The following is a 23830-nucleotide window of genomic DNA, read 5'->3' on the forward strand; positions in this document are numbered from 1 at the left end:
TCCAGCATTGGTGGCTGTACCTTCACTTGTTAAGGCCCTAAATTATGGTATTCCCTTATTAAACCCTTGCCTCTCTTCCTCTCCTTTGCCCTTTAAAGTGCTCCTTAAAGCCTACCTCTTTAACCAAGCTTCTGGTCATCCATTTTGACATCATTTGTGACTCGCTGTCAATTACGCTTTTTAATAATTTTCCTCTGAAGTGCCTTATGATGTTAAAGGCACTACATAAATGCAAGTTGTTGTTAAAAGGCCTCCCAGACCCATCTGATAGCCTCTGGACACTTGCTCTTGAGAACAACCATTGGACAGATGAAATATCATACACAAGGAATTGCACCTGAGAGCTAGAATCATAAAAATATGAACTTCATAATTCTTGACATGCTAAAGCACTTTACAGTTAAATGAAGTGCTTTAAGTGTAGTCACTACTGTAGTGTAGAGACAAACAGTTAACTGCACAGCAAGCTGCCACTAATAGCAATCTGATAATGCCAGATACTCTTAGTATCACTGAGTGGACATTATTCATCCCATCTGAAAATGCAAAATCAACAATTTGAATCAGTTCATGAATTTGAACAGAGTGACCTGGGACGTACAGAGAAAGGACAGCAGCAGAGATTGTCCCAGAGACCTGAAATACAAGATAAAATTAAGTTGGCCTTCAATGATTAAAAGCTAAGAGACAATCGAAAATCTCCACCCACATAATCTCAGGAGAAAAATTTCCAAAAAATTCCCACTGTAAATCTATCTTCAACAAATGTTTTTCTGGCCCTTGCTTTTCTATTCAAGATAGCTCCATTTTAAATCTAGATGCAAAGAATGGCAATTATTGAATTTATTCTTGGATATTCTGTTCTGAGGGGTGAACAAAGCAAGGAGTTGTTCTTTATACCATGGACTGGAATGGTTTAAATACACTTGAACTGCCATCTGGTTTAGGCATCGAGAGTTAATTGGAATCAGGTTTATTATCACTGACGTGTCATAAAATTTGTTGTTTTGCGGCAGCAGTACAGTGAAAGACATAAGAATTACTATAAGTTACAAAAAAATAGTGCTAAAGAGTAATAACGAGGTAGTGTTCATGGACCGTTCAGAAGTCTGATGGCAGAGGGAAAGAAGCTGTCCCTAAAGCACTGAGTGTGGGTCTTCAGGTTCTGTACCTCCTCTCTGATGGTAGTAACGTGACAAGGGCACGTCCCAGGCGGTGAGGGTCCTTAATGATGGATGCTGCCTTCTTGATGCACCACCTCTTGAAGATGGCATGGAAGGTTGTGCCCGTGATGGAGCTGGCTGAGTCTACAACCCTCTGGAGCCTCTTTCGATCCTGCACATTGGAGTCTCTATACCAGGCGCAAAGTCCGGCATACATATCGCAAAACTGGTGGATGATCCTGGCCCAAACCTGCTGGGTTCCTAAAGCAATCAGGCATCTCGATTTTAAAACCCCAGACTTCTTTTCATAACCCTCCGTGGTCTCTACCCTCCCTGCAATCTCTTGCAGCCCCATAACGTTTGAAGATCTCTGCATTCCTTAATTACTGTCCTCTTGCTCATTCCCAGCTAACTACTAATTTATTTTTGGGATGAGTGCATCACTAGCAGGGCCTATCTCTAGTTGCCATTGAGGAGTTGGTGATGAGAAGCCTTCTTGAACCACTACCGTCCTTCTGGTGAAGACATCCCTGCAGTGCTGTTGGGTAGGGAGATCCAGGGTTAAGATCCAGAGATGCACGAAGAAAGACAATATATTTCCTAGTCAGGATGGTTTGCAGCTTAAAGTGGAACCTACAGATGAGGGAGTTCCCATTTGCCTGCTATCCTTGTCCATCTTGGTGGTACACATTCTGGGTTTGGAGCACAGGTGAGAAACTGCAGTGCATTTTATAGATGGCACACCTGTAGTCACAATGTGCCAATGGTAAAAGAAATGAATGTTTAAGGTGGCAGATGGGGTGCCAATCAATCAGTTGCTTTTTGCCTTGGATGGTGTGAGCTTCTTGAGTGCTGTTGGGGCTGCACTGATCCAGGCATGTGGAGAGTAATTCAGCACATTGCTGTGCCTCATAGATAGTGTCGAAAGGGTTTGGGGTTCCAGGAGCTGAGCCAGTTACTGCTTGGATACCAAGACTCTCACCTGCTCTTGTAGTCGCTGTGTTTATGTGGTTAATGGTGATCTCCAGGATGTTGAGGGTGAGAGGCTTGGTGATCTATATCAAGGGGAGGTGGTTAGAATCTGACTTGTGGGAGAGCTCATTTGTTGGCACTCCTGTGGCACAAAGGTTACTTGCAACTCATCAGCCCATGTCTGCATGTTACCTTGCTGCATGCAGGCACAGAGTGGTCCAGTCACTCAGTTGAGAATGGAATAAAACATTGTGCAATGAACGGTGAACTTCACTTCTGTTCGTATGATGAAAAAAGCTGATTGATGAAGCAGGTGAAGGTGGTATGTGTCAAGGAACTCCTGCAATTAGGTCCAGGGGCTGGGATATTTGGCTTCCAATGACTGTAATCATCTTCCTTCCTGCAAGGCATGACTCCGGTGATTGAGTCTTTTCCCACTAATGCCCATTAATCTCAGTTTTAACAGAACTCCTCTTTACCATCTGCCTTGATGCTAAGGACAGTTACTCTCATCTCATACCTGGAAGTCAGCTCTGAGGTTGTGATGATGCCTGGAGCTGAGTAGTCCTGACAAAACCCACACTCGGTATCAGATGGTGAAGGCTGCCAAGACCATAAGCTCTGGAATTCCCTCATGCTCCAAGACACTCCTTAAAACCCACTTCATTGACCAACCCTCCACTGACTCTGTCTACACTTCCCATTGCCTCAGGAAAGCAGCCAACATAATCAAGGACCCCTCCCACCCCGGTCATTCTCCCTTCTCACCCCTTCCATTGGGCAGAAGATACAAAAGCTTGAGAACACGTCCCACCAGGCTCAAGGACAGCTTCTATCCCGCTGTTATAAGACTTCTGAATGGCCCTTTTATATGATAAAGATGAACTCTTGATCTCTCAATCTACCTCGTTGTGGCCCTTGAACTTTATTTTTCTACCTGCTGTGCACTTTATCTATAGCTTTAATAACAACTTTCAAAACACATTTGGATAAGTACATGGACAGGAGGTGTTTAGAGGGATGTGGGCCAAACACAGGCAAATAGGACTAGATGGGTGGGCACCTTGGTTGGCATGGACAATCTGGGCCAAAGGGCTTGTTCCGTGTTGTATCACTCTATGACTCTGTAAATGTAACACTATATTCTGTTGTGTTTTCCTTTTGTACGAACCCGATGGAATGATCTGTCTGGATGGCATGCAAACAAGAGCTTTTCATTGTATCTTGGTACATACGACAATAATAAACTAATCACCAACATCTCCTTATGTGGCTTGGTGACCTCTTTTTTAAAAATACCACTCCCCTGGAGGATTTTGGGACATTTTGCTACATAAATGGATTGTTGTTGTCTCCTGATGGTGGGTAACAAATCGCTAATGCTTGGAAATCCATTCTCTGTTGTAAGCGTTGACGAGCGGCTCCAGCAAGCTCTTCCATTGCCTTCAATGGAATGACTCTTGGAAGCAGAGTATTGACATTGCAAATGTAGTATGGTTAGAACTACGGAGGAGGGATGAATTTCTTGGCATGATTGTTGGGTAGTTAAGTGTTAACCACACAGCTAGAGTCAGAGACAAACCAAACTTGGTATGGACAGCAAATTTCCTTCCTTAAAGAACATGAGTAAACCAGATGGGTTTTGATGACATTTCAATATTTCATGGTCACCATTCCTAATATTTTATTCCAGATTTATTTAATTAACTAAACTTAATTCACAAACCACTACAGTGATGGGATTTGAATTCACTTCACTGAATCTTTAATTCAGGCCTTCAGATTACTGATCCAGTAACAACCATTAAGCTACCATTTCACTTCAACCTTGCAATCTGAGGATTTGAACAGGTAACACCTGGTTTGCTGTTCTATATCATGATTGTTAAATTATCCCAGATCCTTGATATCGGATACCCAATAATTGTGAATGGGATATTCTTACCTCTATTGCATTTTATATCAAAAGGACTATTCTATTGTACATAAAAATAACAGTCGTAACATGAAGGGTTAATCACAGTGTTTGTCTGAACTTCTGCGAATGAACAAACAGATGGGATAAATCCAAGCTGTTTCGGATATTTTATACTCTTGCTGCCAAGCATTTTTCAGATGCAATGAAATGACCCAAAGGTGCACTAGAAAGTGAGACGAGGAGGGGAGAGGAAAAATTTCTGCACAAAGCATTAACCACTCGGATACTGAAAAGACCTTGCAGGAGCTTCCTGGCTATGTTATGTTTATAGTTATACCCAGATTATCTCAAGATGGAGTTTGACATTGACCCAAGACTTCTTTTGAATTCGGCTTTCCCTCTTGTAGAAGGGGTGGAAGTCTAAACTGGGTACAAGCCCATCAGCCCTGAAGCACCTCGCTCCTGTAGCCAAGCCTCGGAGCCTTGGACTGGAGCCTAAGCAGCAAGAGCTCAAGCTTACTTTACCACAGGAGCTTCGCACCAGAGCACGACCATGTCCCCAGCTCTGTCCGTAATGGCCATCTGGAGCTCCGGGTTGCCAGCCATTTTAATTCTCCCAACTGACCTTTCCGTCCTTGGTCTCCTCCACTGTTGGAGCGAGGCCAAACACAAACTTGAGGAATAGCACCTCATATTCCGCCAGGGTAGCCTTTAGCCCAATGGCATGAATATTGAGTTCTCCCATTTCAGGTAACCCTCTGTCCATCCCCTTCTTCTACCCAGACCCTCCTCCCATTCCCCCAGCTCCCACCTTCCTGGTTCTTCCACTCATTCTACCTTCCATATCCATCCCATCCCAGCTACACACCTCCCCCATCCTCTGAATTCGGTTTTCCTTCCCTTCTCTGCAGCCCTTCACTATTTACATTCCACATTTGGTTATCTTCTAGCTTCTACTGTTATCACTTCACTATCCCAGATTCCTGCCTTTGTCTAATTTACTCACTATGTGCACCTATCACCGCTGGCTCTGGATAATTTCCCCCACCCCCCTTCCCTCCCTCCCCACCCGGCTCTGCTATAACCAGGCATCACCCTCTTCTCTCCTTCAGTCCAGATGAAGGGTCTCGGCCCAAAACGTCGACAGTCTATTTCTCTCCACTGACGCTGACTGGCCTGCCGAGCTCCTGTGACGACTTGTACTTTGCTTCATGGTTCCAGTTGGCCTAGCACAAGCTGTGTAGACCAGCCAATGATCCAAAGGGACACCCACTGCCACGCATCTTTCTTCCAACTGAAACCAGGGTCGGAGGTCACATCCAACTCTTCTGCTGCTACCCCCAACATTCCCTCAAACAGTGAACACAATGTCATTTGACCTGTACGATTGGTATGCAAGACAAGCTTTTCACTGTACCTCAGTACAAGTCACAATAATAAACCAAACCAATTTTATGTCAGAAATCTTAGCAGCAGTATTGATGAATGAAAGAGACACAAGAGACTGTAGACAGTTGAATGTGGAGTAACAAACAGTCTGCTGGAGGAACTCTGTGGGATGTTGTTTGACCTGCTGAGTTCCTCCAGCAGATTGTTTGCTGCTTGGTGAATCAAGGCTTGTCCCTTACTAGTTTCTTTTCCAACTGCTGTAAAATGACTGTAGCTGCGGATTCCCTGCAGTTACTTTAAGCTCACTGCTCCTAGTACAGGCAAGTCAGAGTCTTCAAAAGCGGTTTACCAGAGTCCTTGGCAGCAAGACCCGAGTCCTGACATCAGCAGCAATCAAGGAACAGATTAACTTTCATGTGAGACTGTGCATTAGCAGAGCTGTCTTAAACTCCAAGAGCTTGTGGCAGGAAAGAACATACAGATTCTCACATGCAATCAGCATTTGCCAGCTCCAGTAAATGCACGTCTTGGAGGCCACTCCTTCTGCAATGGACAGTAACGACACCAGGCACAGCAGGCGGTAGGTCTCCACAGGCTCTGGGCCAAGAGGGGGGTTAGCGGCAAACTTTTGCTGGGTGGTGTCACAGAACCACAGCTCAGAAATGGTTCTCTTCCTGGCAACCAAGTCACCAGTATCCTCCATCTCGGTGCCTCAGGCTCACTCTCTCCAGCAAAGCAGAGCCAGTTGACAGGCTGTCCGTACGTCAAGCACAAAGTCCATGCAATGATTTTCCAAATTTCCTTATGACATAGAAGTAGACCATTCAGCCCATTGAGTGTATGCTGACTCACAGAACAATCCCATTCCCCCACTACTTTTCCTTGGAACCTATTCTCCCCACATCCCCATCAATTCTACCAGCCACCTACACTAGTAACAACTTACAGCGGTCAATTAACCTCCCACCCACACGTCTTTGGGATGTGGAAGGACCCCACAGAGGAAAGACACACAGTCACAGGGAGAATGTGCCAACCCCACACAGACGGCACCAAGGGTAAGGATTGAATCCAAGTCACTGGTGCTGTGAGGCAGCAGCTGGTAACTTGGATATTTTTGCCACTTATGTTAAATCTGTGGGTTGGGACTGGGGAGTGTGCGAGAGAGCGACTCACACATATGGCAGGTGAAAGGTACAAGAGTCTGTGCAAAACAACAACTGCCTTTTCTAATATGACAAAAAAAAACATCTCAAAATACTTCACAGGAGGTTTATCAAACAAATACTGACATTCAGCTGGATAAGGGGGTATTAGGACAGGTGACTAATGGGTTGGGCAGAGGTAAGTTTTAAAGAATATAAGGGTGGAGAATGAGGTAGAGGGACAGAGAGGTTTATGGAGTAAAGTCCAAAGCTTTGTGTCTTGGCAGATGGAAGCCTGGAGACCGACGGTGGAATGATTAAATTCAAGGAACAGCGTGAGCCCAGAACTAGAGGAATGCATCGATCTCGGCTTGGGGTACTGGGAAGGATTATAGAAAGAGGAAGAGGAGAAACCGTGGAGGTTTTGATCATAAGAATGAGAATTGCTTACCCAGGAAAGGGCAACGAGAGAAAATAAGGAGGCATGTGGGGGAAAAAGACTAACGAATCAAGGTTGTGTGTACAAGAGGAAGTGTGAGATTGAGTGAGAGGTAAATAGGTGAGTGTGCATGCATGTGAGTTAGAGTGCACAATAGATGCAGGGACACTCAAGAATGGAGAAAGAGAAACAGGGGCAAGAAGGGATATGCGATCTGCTATTTGTTAAATCCATTTTGTAAAAGACAATTACAGGGCATAGAATACTACTTATTTAAAAATAATAAAAGATGCTCTCAGAGAGAATGTCAGAGATGGTAAATAGTGCCTGATGTCAAACCGAAACCATGTGCTTAAATTACTAACAATCCTTACAAATCGTTACAAAAATGCTGCTGCCATTCCCATGATGACAGAATGATGAACTAACTTCTATGATTCATACTTGCGAACTATCTTTCATCAACTCATTTGAGGGGATGGAAAACCACATACTTGATGATGACACAAAGATGGGTGGGCATTGTAAGATGTGTAGATGGAAGCAATTAATTGGAAAGAGGTATTAGTGGATTAAGCAACTAGATTTCTCAGTAGGGAAGTATGAGATCATTCTTTGGACCAAAATAGAGTAGAACAAAGCACAATCTAAATGGTGAAAAGCTAAAAACATCAGAGGTCCAAAAGAACAGAGCCTTACGCACGTAGATCAATAAAAATGCCTTGGAAGGAAGGTACAGAACATAATCTAAATTATTGACGGATAGATGCCCCTTATATCTAGAGTATGTAAGGAGTTATAAGATGGTAAATCAAATAACCATGCCTGGACCATGCCATAGAAATTATATATTGGCTTTAGAAGGAGAGCAATATAGATTCATTAGAATGATAGCTGAGCACCAAGGATTAAATTGTGATGAGAGATTATATAAACTAGAACACAATAGCAAAATACTGAGGATACTGACAAGCGGAAATAAAAAACAGAATGTGCTTGAAATATTCAGTTGGCCAGGCAGCATTAGAGGTGAACATTTCAGGTCAATAATCTTCCTCCAGAATGTTCTGAAAAAATGTCACTGGCCCAAAACTTAACTTGGTTTCTCTCTTCCCTTGTGAATATTTCCAGCATTTCCTGTTTTATCAAGACAGACTTCAGCTGCATTCCCCAGAATTTAGTCAGGTTTTAAAATTATTAGGGGTAGGCAGGGAGAATCCATCTCTGCTGTTTGGGGGCACAGTCTAAAAATTAGAACCAGGATTTTCAGAAGTGCAATTAAGAAACCCTTCTACATAGAGAAAACGATCAAGATTTTGAACTCTCTTTCACAAATGATACATGACTATAGGTTAATTGTTAATGTTAATGCTGAGATTAATAGTTTTCTGTTACCTAAGATTTTAGGGGACATGGGAGCAAGGTCCCATATGGAGGTGGGTCACAGGTCAGCGATGATCTCATTGAACGGTGGAACAGGCTTGAGGGGCTAAATGGCCTCATCCTTCTCATTTGTTCCAAATAAAATACACGGCAGCAGTTATCTAAAGAATGCAGACCACAAGAAGAATTTGTTTGAAGTGTTCCCAGACATCAGATGATGTTAGTTAAGGACGCTTAATTAAATGCACACCATTTGGAGCTTTGAAATCCAACTATCACAGTGGGCTTTGGTCGGGACAGGGGATGGGGTAGGAGGCTAGCGAAGGACCAGCTTCTAATTTATCCCCACCCCAAAAGCCAGGCTCCCCAACAAAACAGCAACTGCCCTGGGCAGTGCACAGGAATTTAAATTTGACTATTTTTGGAAGGATGTTAAATACATACTTACTATGCACAGTCATATTATCCACACATGCACATTATTGCCAAGGGGATATTCTACCATCTACCATTGGGGAGGAGGTATAGGAGTCTGAAGACCCATACTCAACAATTCAGGAACAGCTTCTTCCCCTCCACCATCAGACTTCTGAATGCTCCATGAACACTACCTCGTTATTAGTAAATTTATGTCTTTGCACTGTACTGCTGCCGCAAAGCAACAAATTTCACTTCATGTAAGTCAGTGATAGTAAATCTGATTCTGATATTCTCCTCTCCCTTGCATTCCCTTGCACTCATCTTGAGCCCTGTGATCTCGCTCTGTGGAAAGTGAAAACTGCATCTCCATTCTCAGGCCAGGGGTAAAGAGATAAACCGAGCAGCAAAATCAAATACTGAACAGCACTTGAGAGAGGCTGATTGCAGATTTCAAGGAAAGAGACTACAAAAGCTCGCATGTCCATAGCATCTTTCAAGACCGTAACACATACCCAATTTACAGCCAATGAAGTCACTGTTGTAATTCAGAGAAACATAGTGGCTAACTTGAACTAAGCAAAGTCCCATTAACAGCAAAGTGAGAATAAAGAGATAATCTGTATATTTTTAAGAAAATAATTCTCGTTGAGGAATAAGTAACAGCTGGGACAGATGGAGAAATCCCAGCCCCAACTCTGAACAGTCACAGAAAAATACAGCATGGAAACAGGCCCTTCAGCCCATCGGGTCCATGCTGACCATTGGGCATCCATTCACACTCAATCCCATTTTATTCCCTTTACATTCCCATCAACTCCCCCACACACTGTGGGAAATTTACAGAGGCCAATGAACCTACCCACTTGCGTGTCTTTGGGATGTCGGTGGAAATCAGAGTGCCCAGGGGAAACTCACACGGTGACAGGGAATCATAGAGGCATAGAGCATGGGAACAGGCCCTTCAGCTCAACTGGTCCATGTCGACCAAGATTCCCATCCAAGCTCGTCCCACTTGCCCGCGTTTGACCCATATCCCTTTAAACCTTTCCTATCCATGTAATCTGTCAAGGATCCAATCATGCAAACACTACGGAATTGAACCTGGGAACCTGGAGCTGTGAGGTAGCAGCTGTACTAGTTGTGCCACTGTGCTGCACCAAGTAGATGCTATGGCATCTTCTGCACTTACCCACGAAAGCAGAGGGGCTCCTCAGTTTGTCCTTTCACCTGAAGGGTGTGCAGCACACAATGGAGTGAAGATCCCCCTCAACATGTGACTGGGGCATCTGCTGTGGGACCTGAACCCATAGCCCAATGACTCAAGAGGAAAACATGCTCCCAACCGAGCTAGGGGGTCATGATAATCAGCGGTGAACATTAGAGAGAGAATGCCATGGATAAAGAGCGATGTGTCTGCAAGCTTTGCTGGTATTGCTGAGACAAAAGGAGGGCAAGTGGACTAAAGACAGGGGTCAGTAGACCAATGGATGGGGGAAGCTGGAGAACGTTGCAGAGACTGGGTGTGGTGAGATTGAGGCGAGGCTCAAAGATTTGAGACATGGGATGTTGGAGTGTTGGAATTATAGACTGGCGGTGATAATCATCATTGAAAAGCCTAGAATAGGAAGGACAGGGGCAGTGATTTAAGGTTATAACTATAAAGATTAAAGGGGGGCTGGGGACTGGGGAATTTTTATTCACCCAAAGGATGTTGGTGGTCAAGAAATCACAGCTTTAAAGGACAGTGGTAGCAGAGACCCATATTGCAATTAACAAGTACCTCGTTGATCAATGATCTTTTAACCTAGAGGGCTATGGACCATGAGTTGGAGACATCAATTCAAGGCACAAAGGACGTGATGGGCTGAATAGCCTCCTTCTGTGCTCCCAATGGTCTTTGACTCTTTGAGACCCAGATGGGTGGCTATTTCCTGAACAAGTGGAGTTTATGGAGTGCAGGGAGCGTGAAAGAAATCGAGATGGTGATGATGGTGAGCTGTACACGGCCTTGTTGAGATTCACAGTGGTCAATTTCCGTCTGTCAAAAACTACTCAATAAATGCAGAGGCTCACTACGTACCGTTCCACATAATCTCCAGCTTGTCAGGGTGCAGGGGGATGAGCTTTTTCTCTTTCTCAACGGCGCTGGCGTAAGAGCTGAGGAACGGCACAGACTCCCAGATCTGGAGTGGAACATACACACGTGGTTAAATAACCAGCTGATCACCAAACATAGGCTTTGAGATTAACACATAGCCACTGAATTATTTTGGAGAAAAACAGCTTGACTCAAAATATCTTGAAAGCAAATCCTGTGGGGAGAAAAATTTAGGTTAAACAACAGATCCTGTACAAGTTAAAGAGCATGCTACAAATGCAAACGTGTGAATGCACAGGCACGCACACACACACACACACACAAACACACACACACACACACACACAAGCAGACAGACCTATAGACATGCCACACACACAGATATACAAGTAAGCACATTGACACGTGTGTGCAGCACACAAATGTAAGCACAGACAAGTACTGACAAGCACACATCAACAAGCGTGCAGACACATACAGTCAGACAAGCACAGAACATAGAATATATGGCACAAGAATAGGCCCTTCGGCCCTTGATATTGTGCCGAACTAATCAAGCCAATGACACCTAATCCCTTCTGCCTGCACATGGTCCATATCCCTCCATTCTCTGCGTATTCATGTGCCGATCTAAGAGCCTCTAAGCAGTTCACAGACAAATGCATAGACATGCACAAGCATGTAAGAAAACTCATACATGAGCACTCATGGAGATATCAGAAAGTGCCTCACTCAAAGCTAGTGCACGGGTACATTTGAAAATTGAAATTTGACAATTGAAAAGGCAAATTAAATGTTGATCAGAACCACAGGGGAACTGGATGCAAAGGGACTTTTGAAAAAAAAATGCTTTAGTTTGGCGGCAGAGAAAGGTCAGGCACAATAAAGTTGCATTCATTTTGAGCCAACACACCAAAAGAAGGACATCCAGTTACATAGAACACTACAGCACGGTACAGGCACCTTCGGCCCACAATGTTGTGCCGACATTTTACCCTGCTCTAAGATCTATCTAACCCTTCCCCCTCTCCCTATTTTTCTATCATTCATGTGTCTATCTAAGAGTCTCTTAAATGTCCCAGTTGTGGGATGGTGTTTCTTCATTCGTTCATGGTCCCCAAACTTCACTGGAACAGCTGTCATTTTCCTCCTTTAAATAAAAGCCCCTTGAGCTGAGTGGCTTGCTGGACCATCTCAGAGTCAATAGTACCACTCTGGTCTGGAGTCACAGATAAGTAAGAGGGAGTAACATGCTCAAATGTCTTTCCCTAAAGTAACATTAGTGAACCATAAAGGTTTTAATAACAATGTAGCATTTTCACGCTGACAGATTTTTATGTAATCAATTTCATCCTGAAATTCTACAGATACCATGCTGGGATTTGAACTTATGACTACAGGTCACAAGTCCAGCCTCTGGGTCATAATCTGCCATTATAACCAATATGCACACAAAGATTGCAGATTCATTGAATGATACAGAGGATGAAATGAATAAATGGTGAAGCGAGGATACACAAAACATTTGAATTCCATTGATTTTAGAAGGTGAAGAGTGATATTCGATGATTTCAGAATGCCACAAATACACTTCCTTTCTTCTGAGAGAGTCCAGGATATGGGGAGAGCAGTTTAATATCGGATCATTCAGGAGTGAACCTCAAAGAACAGTGGAAATGTGGGATTCCTTCACCCAGAAAGAGGTTGATATGAAATGTTCAGGATTGAAATTGAGTGATTTTCATTGGGTTAGAGGATCAAAGAATATGGATTAACGTTGAGGCACAAATCAGCCAAGATCAAGTGGAAAGGGCAGAACAGACACAAAGGGCTGAATGGCCTTTTCTTGTTCCCTTAATAGGTAACACAGTACAAGTCTCCCTCCTGAGAAAGGAGGATTTTAATAGGATGTGTACGTTTAATCTGCTCATTAAATGAGAGGTGTTTGTGAACACACCATCACAATATAATGATTGGGATCAGCCAGGATGCAGTTCTTAGAAATCTACTCTTTGTATCAATTATGGTGATATAATGTGGAGTCAGTTCCAGCTACTGAGTCATCGAGTTCTATCACAACACAACAGGCATGTCTCAGAGACTGAGTGAGGGTGCTGGTGATAATAACTTACTGGAATATTCACTGGCAATGAGGAGGCGTACAGGACTGAGATAGATTGGCTGGTTGCGTGGTGTTGCAACAACAACCTTGCACTCAATGTCAGCAAGATCAAGGAATTGACTGTGGACTTCAGGAAGGGGAAGCTGGAAGAACGTACACTAGTCTTCATTGAGGGGTCAGAGGTGGAAAGGGTGAGCAGATTCAAGTTTCTGGGTGTCAATATCTCAGAGGATCTATCTCAGGCCCAACACATTGATGCAATAATGAAGAAGGCACACCAGCAGCTCTGTTTCATTGGGAGTTTGAGGAGATTTGGTGTGTCACCAAAGACTCTTGCAAATTTCTACAGATGTATGGTGGAGAGCATTCTGACTGGTTGCATCACCGCCTGGTATGGAAGCTCCAAGGCACAGGATTGAAAGAGGCTACAGAGGGTTGTAGACTCAGCCAGCTCCATCACGGGCACAACCCTCCCCACCATCGAGGACATCTTCAAGAGGCGGTGCCTCAAGAAGGTGGCATCCATCACTAAGGACCCTCACCACCTGGGACACGCCCTCTTCATGTTACTACCATCAGGGAGGAGGTACAGGAGGCTGAAGACCCACACTCAACATTTCAGGAACAGCTTCTTCCCCTCCGCCATCAGACTTCTGAACGGTCCATGAACCCATGAACACTACCTCGTTATTCCTCTCTTGCACTATTTATTTATTTTTGTAACTTATAGTAATTTTTATGTCTTTATGTCTTGCACTGTACTGCTGCCGCAAAACAACAAATTTCACGACATATGTCAGTGATAATAAACCTGATTCTCATTCTTGTTCAAAGGCTTTTATTCGAATAATGGCCTTTTTGCATCCCTTTCTGAACAATCTAAAGCACTTTACATCCAATACAATACTTCTGAAGTAGTGTATAAAATGTGGTGGCCAATTGTGTACAGCAAGCTTCCAAGGAAATTCAGCATATCCCGATGACTCACAATTTTTTGTAGATGCGCCGGATGCATCGCAGCTTGGTATGGAAAACTGCTCTGCCCAACACCGCAAGAAATTGTAGAGAATTGTGGACACCAGCCCAGTCCACCAGCCTATCCTTCGTTGACTCTGTCTACACTTCCTGCTGCCTCGGGAATGCAAGTCAGCACAATCAAGAATCCCTCCCACCCTGGTTGTTCTCTCTTTTCCCCCTTTCCATTGGGCAGAAGATGCAAAAGCTTGTAAACACGCACCACCAGGCTCGAGGACAGCTTCTATCCCTCTGTTATAAGACTCTTGAACGGACATCTTGTACAATAAAGAACTCCTGATCTCTCAGTCTACCTCACCATGGCCCTTGCACTTTATTTGGCTTTCTGCACTGCACTCTCTCTGTAACTGTAGCACTATATCCTGCATTCTGTTATTGCTTTTCCTTTTGTACTACCTTATTACGTTTGGAATGATCCGTCTGGATGGCACGCAAAACAAAGCTTTTCGCTGTATCTCAGTACATGTGACAATAATAAACCAATTACCAATTATTTTTAATGGTCAGATTGCATTACAAGTGCAAGTGACTATTAACTCGCAGGAGCTGACATATTGAACTATTTAACCTGAATGTAGTCCATCTAAAGAGGAAAACACAACCAAGCCTTTGTAAGGAGAAGAAAGTAAGAAATAGTAACAGGGGTTGGCCATCTGGTCCTTTAAGCCTGCTCTGCCATTCGATTAGACCTAATCGTCTCCTTTTTCCTTCCTTTGCTCTCCTAAAGTCTAACAATCTATCTTAGTTTTCTACATTCTCAATGACTCAGCATCCACAGCTCCCTGGGGCAGTGGATTTCCTGAGAGAATAAAGTCCTCCTTATCTCTGTCTGTATTGAACAACCGTTTGCACTGAGGCGGTGACAATGCTGGCTGCCATTTTTGCTTTGCAATTTCTCCCCCCTTCTCTCCTTGCTCTGTACAAGGCCAATTAAGTAACAATGAGAGCAACTGCGGTGGCTCGGTCCATACAAACGGCAGCACTTAGAACAGATGCAGTGAACAGAGCGATTCTTTTATACAGGCCAGTTTCTTAGGCTCCTGTGATTTAGGTCACAGAAAGTCTCATATTCAAGAATCTTGTTCAAGAAGAAGCTTTAACAATTTGTGATTATTGCATCATCAGGAAACTGACTCTAAGGTGCCACTGAATACAGAAGATACAAGATGAAATACGACAAGGTATCTTTTTATTAGTCACATGTACATCAAAACAGACAGTGAAATGCATCTTTTGCATAGCGTGTTCTGGGGGCAGCCCGCAAGTGTCGCCACACTTCCGGCACCAACATAGCATGCCCACAACTTCCGAACCCGCACATCTTTGGAATGTGGGAGGAAACCAGAGCACCCGGAGGAAACCCACGCAGACACAGGGAGAATGTACAAACTCCTTACAGACAGCGGCCGGAATTGAACCCAAGTCATTGGCGCTGTAATAGAGCTGTGCTAACCGCTGCACTACCGTGCCTGCCCATGTGAAGTGTGAGGAAATAAAGCTATTACAAGCAATAAACCCATTAACTCCAGGATGTGTTGGCATCAACGAAAGGTCATTGGACGGCGATCAGAGAGAACATAAGAGGAGCAGGACTGGGTCATGTGACCTTTGAATCCCTCCCATCTGATTTGACCTTGACCTTGGATCTTGACGTTTCCTGCCTGATTCCCGTAATCCTTGATTCCTCTGCAGTCCAAACATCTACCTCAGCCTTGAATATAGTGAACAACTCAGTGGGAATAACCTGGTAAGAAAATGGACTGTGTGTCCACAATAAATGGGAAAAATTGGCAACGTTAGCAGGACACCCGACCAGTAAGAAATTTAAGCTACTTTCATCCTTGAGAAAATCCCAAAAATTCTTCCTGACCTCAGTCTTAAAGAGTGACCTCTTATCCTGAGACCATGTCCTTAATTTCCAGATCCCCACAGCAGAAGAAACAAAATACAGCATTACCTTGTAAAGCCTCCTCATGATCAATAAGATCACCCCTCATTCTTCTGCTTTGGTAATTGGTTTATTATTGTCACATTTTAACGAGATACAGTGAAAAGCTTTGCTTTGCATGCGGTCCAGACAGATCATTTCAAACATAAGTACATTGAGGTAGTAAAAAAGGAAAAACAATAACAGAATGTATAGTGTTACAGTTACAGAGAAAGTGCAGTGCAGGTAGACAAATGAGGTGCAAGGTCCATGACGAGGTAGATTAAGGGATCAAGAGTTCACCTTTATTGTTTAAGAGATCCATTCAAAAATCTTATAACAGTGGTATAGAAATTGCCCTTTAGCCTGGTGGTGTGTATTTTCAAGCTTTTGTATCTTCTGCCCGATGGAAAGGGGGAGAAGAGAGAATGACCTGGGTGGGAGTGGCCTTTGATTTCATTGGCTGGTTTCCCGACACAGCAGGAAGTACAGAAAGAGTCAATGGAAGTGGGGGGCTGGTTTTCTGGGCTGCGTTCACAACTCTCTGAACTTTCTTGCTGTGTTGGGCAGAGCAGTTGCCATACCAAACTGTGATGCATCCAGATAGGGTGCTTTCTATGGTGCATCTGTAAAAATTGGTGAGGGACACTGGGGACATGCTGAATTTCCAAGAACATGTTGAATTTCCTTAGTCACAGAGAAAAGGACCGATCTACCCAATCTTTCCTCACTAACAGTTCACTCTTGCTAGAATCAATTTTAGAAACCTTCTCTGTATTATGTCCAAGGCATGGATTTTGGTCCTTAAATAGAAGACTAATGCTAAATGCAGCACTCCAAATATAATCTCATCAAAGTTCTGTACAGGGATCATAAGATTTATCTAATTTTTGCACTCCATCACTCTTACATAGCTTGTGCCCTTTCAGAAGCCTGAAGTCCCACACCACCAGATTCAAGAACAGCTACTTCCCTTCAATCATTCAGTTCCTGAACCAAACTACAGAACCCTAATCACTACCCCGCTATGACCACTTTGATCACTTTGCACTACAATAGACTTTGTCTCTTTTTGTTCTTTCTTGTAAAAATTGTTTAATTTATGTTTTTCTTGTGAATGCTGCTTATCCAATGCTATGTGCCCATGATGCTGCTGCAAGTAAGTCTTTCACTGTGCCTGTGCACACATGGACTTGTGCATATGACAATAAACTCGATTTTGATTTTCCCTAACCCTTACTGAGACCATCCATTAGGAATCACCTTTATCGCCATAAATACACACCTTTGCAGCGTTAACCATGCGCCAGGCATTAAGCAGGCCAAAACCATGCTGGTGACTGTGGCTGAATCCGGCTCCATTTACTTCCCATCCAGCGATGAGGTCATCAAACTAAAGGCAAAACAAAACCTCAATTAAAATAATGCGGTGACAAGTGGACTTAGAGAGCTTTCTCGGCAGCTCCAAAACCTACCGCAACCTGACCCACACTTAAAAAATCCTTTACATTCACTGACCTGAGCTACTCTGACAGCCTTACCCAAACCTGTAAACTCTGCCACCCAGAAGGGCAAAGGGCAGCAGGTGCATGAGAACAGCCTAACCTACAGGTTCCCCTCCACACCACCCAGACTGGCACTACATTCTGACAAAGCTTTGATGAAGGGTCTTCAATCTGAAACATTAACTCCATTTCCTTCCCACAGATGCTGCCTGACCCTTTGGATTATTAATGGAAACCCATTCACTGGTCTTTCTCCTTGGAATTCCCTCTGTGATCTTGCTAAGGGAGCACCATTCACCAGCAAGGTGCAATGGTTCAAGAAAATGGCTCGTGACCACCTTCTAAGGGGCAGTAAATGGGAAGGAGAATTGCAAAGGAGAAAACAGGTTTTCACCCCGGGAGTGGTGGGGTCAGGATTCACCACCTAAAAGGGTGATAGAGGCAAGAACACTCTCCGCATCTACACAGTACTTGGATGTATGCTTGAAGAGGTGTGACCTGCAGAGCGACCACTGGGCGGTTTAGCCTGGGGTGCTCTTTTACCACCAGAACAGTTATGATGGGCCAAATGGCCTCCTTCTATTTCATAAATCCTGGCATTGCAGTGATGTCCATATCATATAAGTGAATAACTAAACAATATATTTAGGTGGCACAGTGGTGGAACAAGCAGTGCTGCTGCCTCACAGCTCCAGCACGATCCTGACCTCAGGTGCTGTCTGTGTGGAGTTTGCATGTTTTCCCTGTGAGTTTCCCCCAGGTGTGCTGGTTTCCTCACACATCCTCTTTTGGTTGGTAGGTTAATTGGCCACACTACATTAGATATAGAGATTTATGAACACAAGAACATAGAACAGTACAGCATAGCACAGAACAGGCCCTTTGGCCCACAACGTTATGCCGACATAGCTAATCCCTCCTACCTACAGAAGGCCCATATCCCTCCATTTTCCTCTCATTCATGTGCCCATCCAAGCCCCTCTTAAAAGCCCCCATAATTTATTTATTGGTCATGTGTACATCAAAACACACAGTGAAATGCGTCTTTTTGCGTTACTGAGAATGTGCTGGGGGGCAGCCCGCAGGTGTCACCACTCTTCCGGTGCCAACGTAGCACGCCCACAACTTCCTAACCCGTATGTCTTTGGAATGTGGGAAGAAACCAGAGCACCCGGAGGAAACCCACGCAGACACGAGGAGAACGTACAAACTCCTTACAGACAGCGGCCGGAATTGAACCTGGGTCACTGGCGCTGTAAGAGCGTTACGCTAACCGCTACACGAGAGTTGATTTGTTCATGAGAGGGAATAGGTTACAGGGAATGTAGGTGGGGTAAATGAATTGATGGGATTGCAGTGAGAACTGACAGACTCAATGGGCTGAAGGGCCTCCTGTGTGTAAGAAAATAATATATGAGAATATTAAATCCCACCAGGCAGTGTTAGCTGTGGCTCAGTGAGAAGGTTTCTTCCCTCTGAGTTAGGTTTGGGGATTCACGTCCCGGAAGATTCTAAAGTAACACTCTAGTGCCGTGGTGTGAGAGTGTTGCACTGTCAGAGGGGTGTCTTTCAGACGAGACCTGAAACCAAGATTTGCTCTCAATTGAACAGAAAAACTGGGCAATTACATATCCCTCAACCAACGATACCAAAACAGGTCTGAGATAGAAGCAGCAGTGGACCACATGACCAATTGTGATTCTTCCATCAAATACAATAAACGAACTGCTGGAGGAACTCAGCAGGTCAGGCAGCGTCTGTGGAGGAAAATCTCGACCCAAAATGTCGACTGTCCATTTCCCTCCACTGATGCTGCCCGACCCGCTGAGTTCCTCCAGCTGTTTGCTTCTCGCTCCAGACTCCAGCACCTACAGTCTCTTGTTGTCCCCACGATCATTGCTGATCTTACCGTGGTCTCTGCTCCACTTTCCAGTTTGATCCCTGTAACCTTCCATTCCCCTGCAATCCGAAAACCTAACTCAGCCCCAAATATACTCAACACCTCAGCATCCACTAGGGTAGAGAACCCAGTGGTGAAAATAAGCTAATATGGGATCTTACTGTGCAATAATTGGATACTGTGTTTCACAGACTCCAACAGTGACGTCATTTCAAAGTGTAGTTAAGTAGCTGTGAAGTCCTGAAGTCCTGAGGTTGCAAAAACTGTGACATGAGGATTTGGGACATATTTGGTTGTGTCATCAAATGTGCAGCAGTTATCAGTCACTGGCTGGATATGATTCTGCAGATGTGGTTCCTATGATGTCAACTGAAACAAATGTGTGGGGTGAGTACAACTGGTGACCAATACCTTGCACACAGAAAGCACTAGTTACTAGAGATGAGCTTCTCCACTTTAAAGTCTTTCTTTTCACTGAACCTCAGTGAACCAGACACAGCCAGTCACAGACAAACTGAACAGGTTTTCAGTGCTGTGTACTTTCCAAGTCTCCATGATGCATTATCTTAGGTACAGACAATAAAGGGGAGGGTTTAAACTAGTTTGGCAAGGAGATGGGAACCAGAGTGATAGGTCAGAGGTTGGCACATTTAGTGTACAAGTAGATACAGAGTGTAGAAAGACTGTGAGGAAGGATAGGCAGTTGAAAGGGCAAAATTGCAGTCAGTTGGATAGGCTGAAGTGTGTTTACTTTAATGTGAGAAGTATCAGGAACAAGGCTGATGAACTTAGACCATGGCTAAGTACATGGAACTATGACGTGGTGGCTATTACAGAGACTTGGCTGTCGCAAGGGCAGGAATGGCTGCTGGATATTCCGGGATTTAGATGTTTCAAAAGGGACAGGGATGAAGGTAAAAGAGGTGGGGAGCGGCTTTGCTGATCAAGGACAGTGTCACAGCTGTAGAAAGGGACATCCTGGAGGGATCGTCTACCGAGTCAGTGTGGGTGGAAGTCAGAAACAGGAAGGGAGTGATCACTCTATTGGGAGCATTCTACAGACCCCTGCCAGTAGTTGCAGAGACACTGAGGAGCAGATCGGGAGGCAGATTTTGGAGAGGTGCAAAAATAACAGGGTTATTGTCATGGGTGAATTCAACTTCCCCAATATTGATTGGCACCTCCTTAGTGTAAAGGGGATAGATGGGGCAGAGTTTGTTAGGAGTGTCCAGGAAGGATTCCTGACACAGTATGTGGACAGGCCGACTAGAGGAGAGGCCATTCTGGACCTGGTACTAGGCAATGAGCCTGATCAGGCTTCAGAGCTATTGGTGGGAGAGTATTTTGGAGATAGTGACCATAACTCCTTCACCTTTACCATAGCCTTGGAGAGGGATAGGAGTAGACGATATGGGAGAGTATTTAATTGGGGGAGGGGAAATTTTGATGCTATTAGGCAGGAACTTGGGAGCGTAAATTGGGAACAGATGTTCTTGGGGAAGTGCACAGTGGAAATGTGGAGGTTGTTTAGGGAGCACTTGCGTGGGGTTCTGGATAGGTTTGTCCCATTGATTCAGGGTAAGGATGGTAGAGTGAAGGAACTGTGGTTGATGAAAGACGTAGAATATCTTGTCAAGAGGAAGAAAGAAGCTTATCTAAGGTTTAGAAAGCATGGATCAGACCGGGCTCTGGAGAGTTACAAGGTGGCCAGGAGGGAGCTTAAGGATGGACTTAGGAGAGCTAGAAGGGGGCATGAGAAGGCCTTGGTGAGTAGGATTAAGGAAAACCCCAAGGCGTTCTACACGTATGTGAAGAATAGGAGGATGACTAGAGTGAGGGTAGGACCGATCAGGGATAAAAGAGGAAACATGTGCCTGGAGTTGGAAGAGGTAGGGGAGGTCCTTAATGAATACTTTGCTTCAGTATTCACCAGTGAGAGAGACCGTGATATTTGTGAGGATGGCATACAACAGGTTGATACACTAGGGCATGTTGACGTGAGGGAAGAGGATGTGCTAGAACTTTAGAAAAAGATTGGGATAGATAAGTCACCGGGGCCAGGCGGGATATATCCAAGGTTATTATGGGAAGCGAGGGAAGAGATTGCTATTCCTTTGGCGATGATCTTTGTGTCCTCACTGGCCACATAAGTAGTGCCAGATGATTGGAAGGTGGCAAATGTTGTTCCTTTGTTTAAGAAAGGGAGTACGGATAATCCTGGGAATTACAGACCAGTGAGTCTTACTTCAGTGGTGGGCAAATTACTGGAGAAGATTCTTAGAGACAGGACTTATGGGCATTTGAAGTAGCATAGGCTGATTAGGGACAGTCAGCATGGCTTTGTGAGGGGCAGGTCGTGCCTCACGAGCCTAACTGAATTCTTTGAGGATGTGACAAAGCACATTGATGAAGGTAGAGCAGTGGATGTGGTGTACATGGATCTTAGTAAGGCATTTGATAAGGTTCCTCATGGAAGGCTCGTTCAGAAAATCAGGAGGCATGGGATCCAGGGAAACTTGGCTGTGTGGATTCTGAATTGACTGACCCATAGAAGACAGAGGGTGGTGGTAGATGGAGCATATTCTGTCTGGAAGTCGGTGACCAGTGGTGTTCCACAGGGATCTGTTCTGGGACCCCTGCTCTTTGTGATTTTTATAAATGACTTGGATGAGGATGTGGAAGGGTGGGTTAGTAAGTTTGCTGATGACATGAAGATCAATGGTGTTGTGGATAGTGTAGAAGGTTGCTGTAGATTGCAACAGGACATTGATAGGATGCAGAGCTGGGCTGAGAAGTGGCAGATGGAGTTCAACGCTGAAAACTGTGAAATAATACACTTTGGAAGATCGAACTTGAAGGCAGAATACAAGGACTCTTAGCAGTGTGGAGGAACAGAGAGATCTTGGGGTCCACGTCCATAGATCCCTCAAGGTTGCCATGCAGGTCGATAGGGTTGTTAAGAAGACGTATGGTGTGTTGGCCTTCATTAGTTGCGGTATTGAGTTCAAGAGCCACCAGGTAATGTTGCAGATCCATAGAATTCTGGTCAGGCCACACTTGGAGTACTGTGTTCAGTTCTGGTTGCCTCATTATAGAAAGGATGTGGAAGCTTTAGAGAGGATGCGGAGGAGATTTACCAGGATGATGCCTGGATTGGAGAGCATATCTTATGAGGATAGGTTGAGTGATCTAGGGCTTTTCTCTTTGGAGAGAAGGAGGATGAGAGGTGACTTGATAGAGGTGTACAAGATGATAAGAGGCATAGATCGAGTGGACAGTCAGAGACTTTTTCCCAGGGTGAAAATGGCTAACATGAGGGGGAATAATTTTAAGGTGATTGGAGGAAGATATAAGGGGGATGTCAGGGGTAAGTTTTTTTTTAACACAGAGAGTGGTGGGTGCGTGGATCTCACTGCCGGCAGAGGTTGTGGGGGCAGATACATTAGGGACGCTTAACAGACTCTTAGATAGACACATGAATGATAGAGAAATGGAAGGCTATGTGGGAGGGAAGGGTTAGATAGATATTACAACAGGATAAAATGTCGGCACAGCATTGTGGGCCGAAGGGCCTGTACTGTGCTGTAATGTTCTATGTTCTAAAATCTATGGGGAAACTTCTGATCACAGCCCTGGACAATGGCATTTCCTCAAATTATTATGATACAAGGACAAGTTCCCCGAATTAAGTTTCCTTTCGATTTTCAACCTGCAACTTCCAGTAAATGCTGCGTAATTTGGTATTCCTGAACAAATTCAGGGACAAGGACATTATTAAGAAAACAAATCCTTCAAATCGTGATTTAAAAGATGTAGAAGGTTATACAGTCAGGAGTTTGTCTGAAAAAGTCTGTGTGAGAGGGCTGTGGTGAAAGATGGACCGTGGTACATAGAAATAGAGGCTTATGGTTTTGTGACTTAAGGCTTATAATAAAATTCTTTGGAATCAAAGTACAATGAAGATGAAAAAAGACAGAGAAAAAGGGAGGGGGTTTGAAGAGAGTAAGAGAGAGGAAGAGCAAGGGAGAGAGGCAGAGAGGAGAGAGAGGACAGAGAAAGGGGGGAGGAACAGAGTAGGGAGAGATGGAGAACGAAAGTTTACGAGCTGAGGTGAGACATACGAGGAGAGTGAAAAAAGAATGAAATCAGACGTGTCTCTTCCTAAAAGTCACCTGAGAAAGTAACACACACCCTAAACATGGATCTCATTTCTTTTACCTGTATTCTCTACAATTTCCTGCAATTTAGACAGTAGTGAAATACAACTTGCCCATTACAAATCTGTGCTGACTGTTCCTGATTAACCCCAGATGCTCTAAGTTTGTGGTGATTACATCCAATGTAACGCAGCTGGGGCACCAACAATATAAAGGCACAGCAGTCAGAGATTAAAAACACTATCATTAGGCTGTCA

General features: G+C 44.3%; 1 protein-coding gene across 1 annotated transcript in view; it reads right to left on the minus strand.

Annotated features, from left to right (window-relative positions):
- Window positions 1-23830, minus strand: part of LOC127583555 (proprotein convertase subtilisin/kexin type 7-like) — a 231374-nt gene that overhangs the window by 48017 nt on the left and 159527 nt on the right. The window contains exons 10-11 of the mRNA XM_052039648.1: window positions 17297-17404; window positions 10910-11012 (exon numbers count right to left, since the gene is read on the minus strand). Coding sequence (XP_051895608.1) covers window positions 10910-11012; window positions 17297-17404 — 211 coding nt within the window. The remainder of the gene's footprint in view (window positions 1-10909; window positions 11013-17296; window positions 17405-23830) is intronic.

Source organism: Pristis pectinata, chromosome 27 (assembly GCF_009764475.1).
Source record: "Pristis pectinata isolate sPriPec2 chromosome 27, sPriPec2.1.pri, whole genome shotgun sequence".
Lineage (NCBI taxonomy): Eukaryota > Metazoa > Chordata > Chondrichthyes > Rhinopristiformes > Pristidae > Pristis > Pristis pectinata.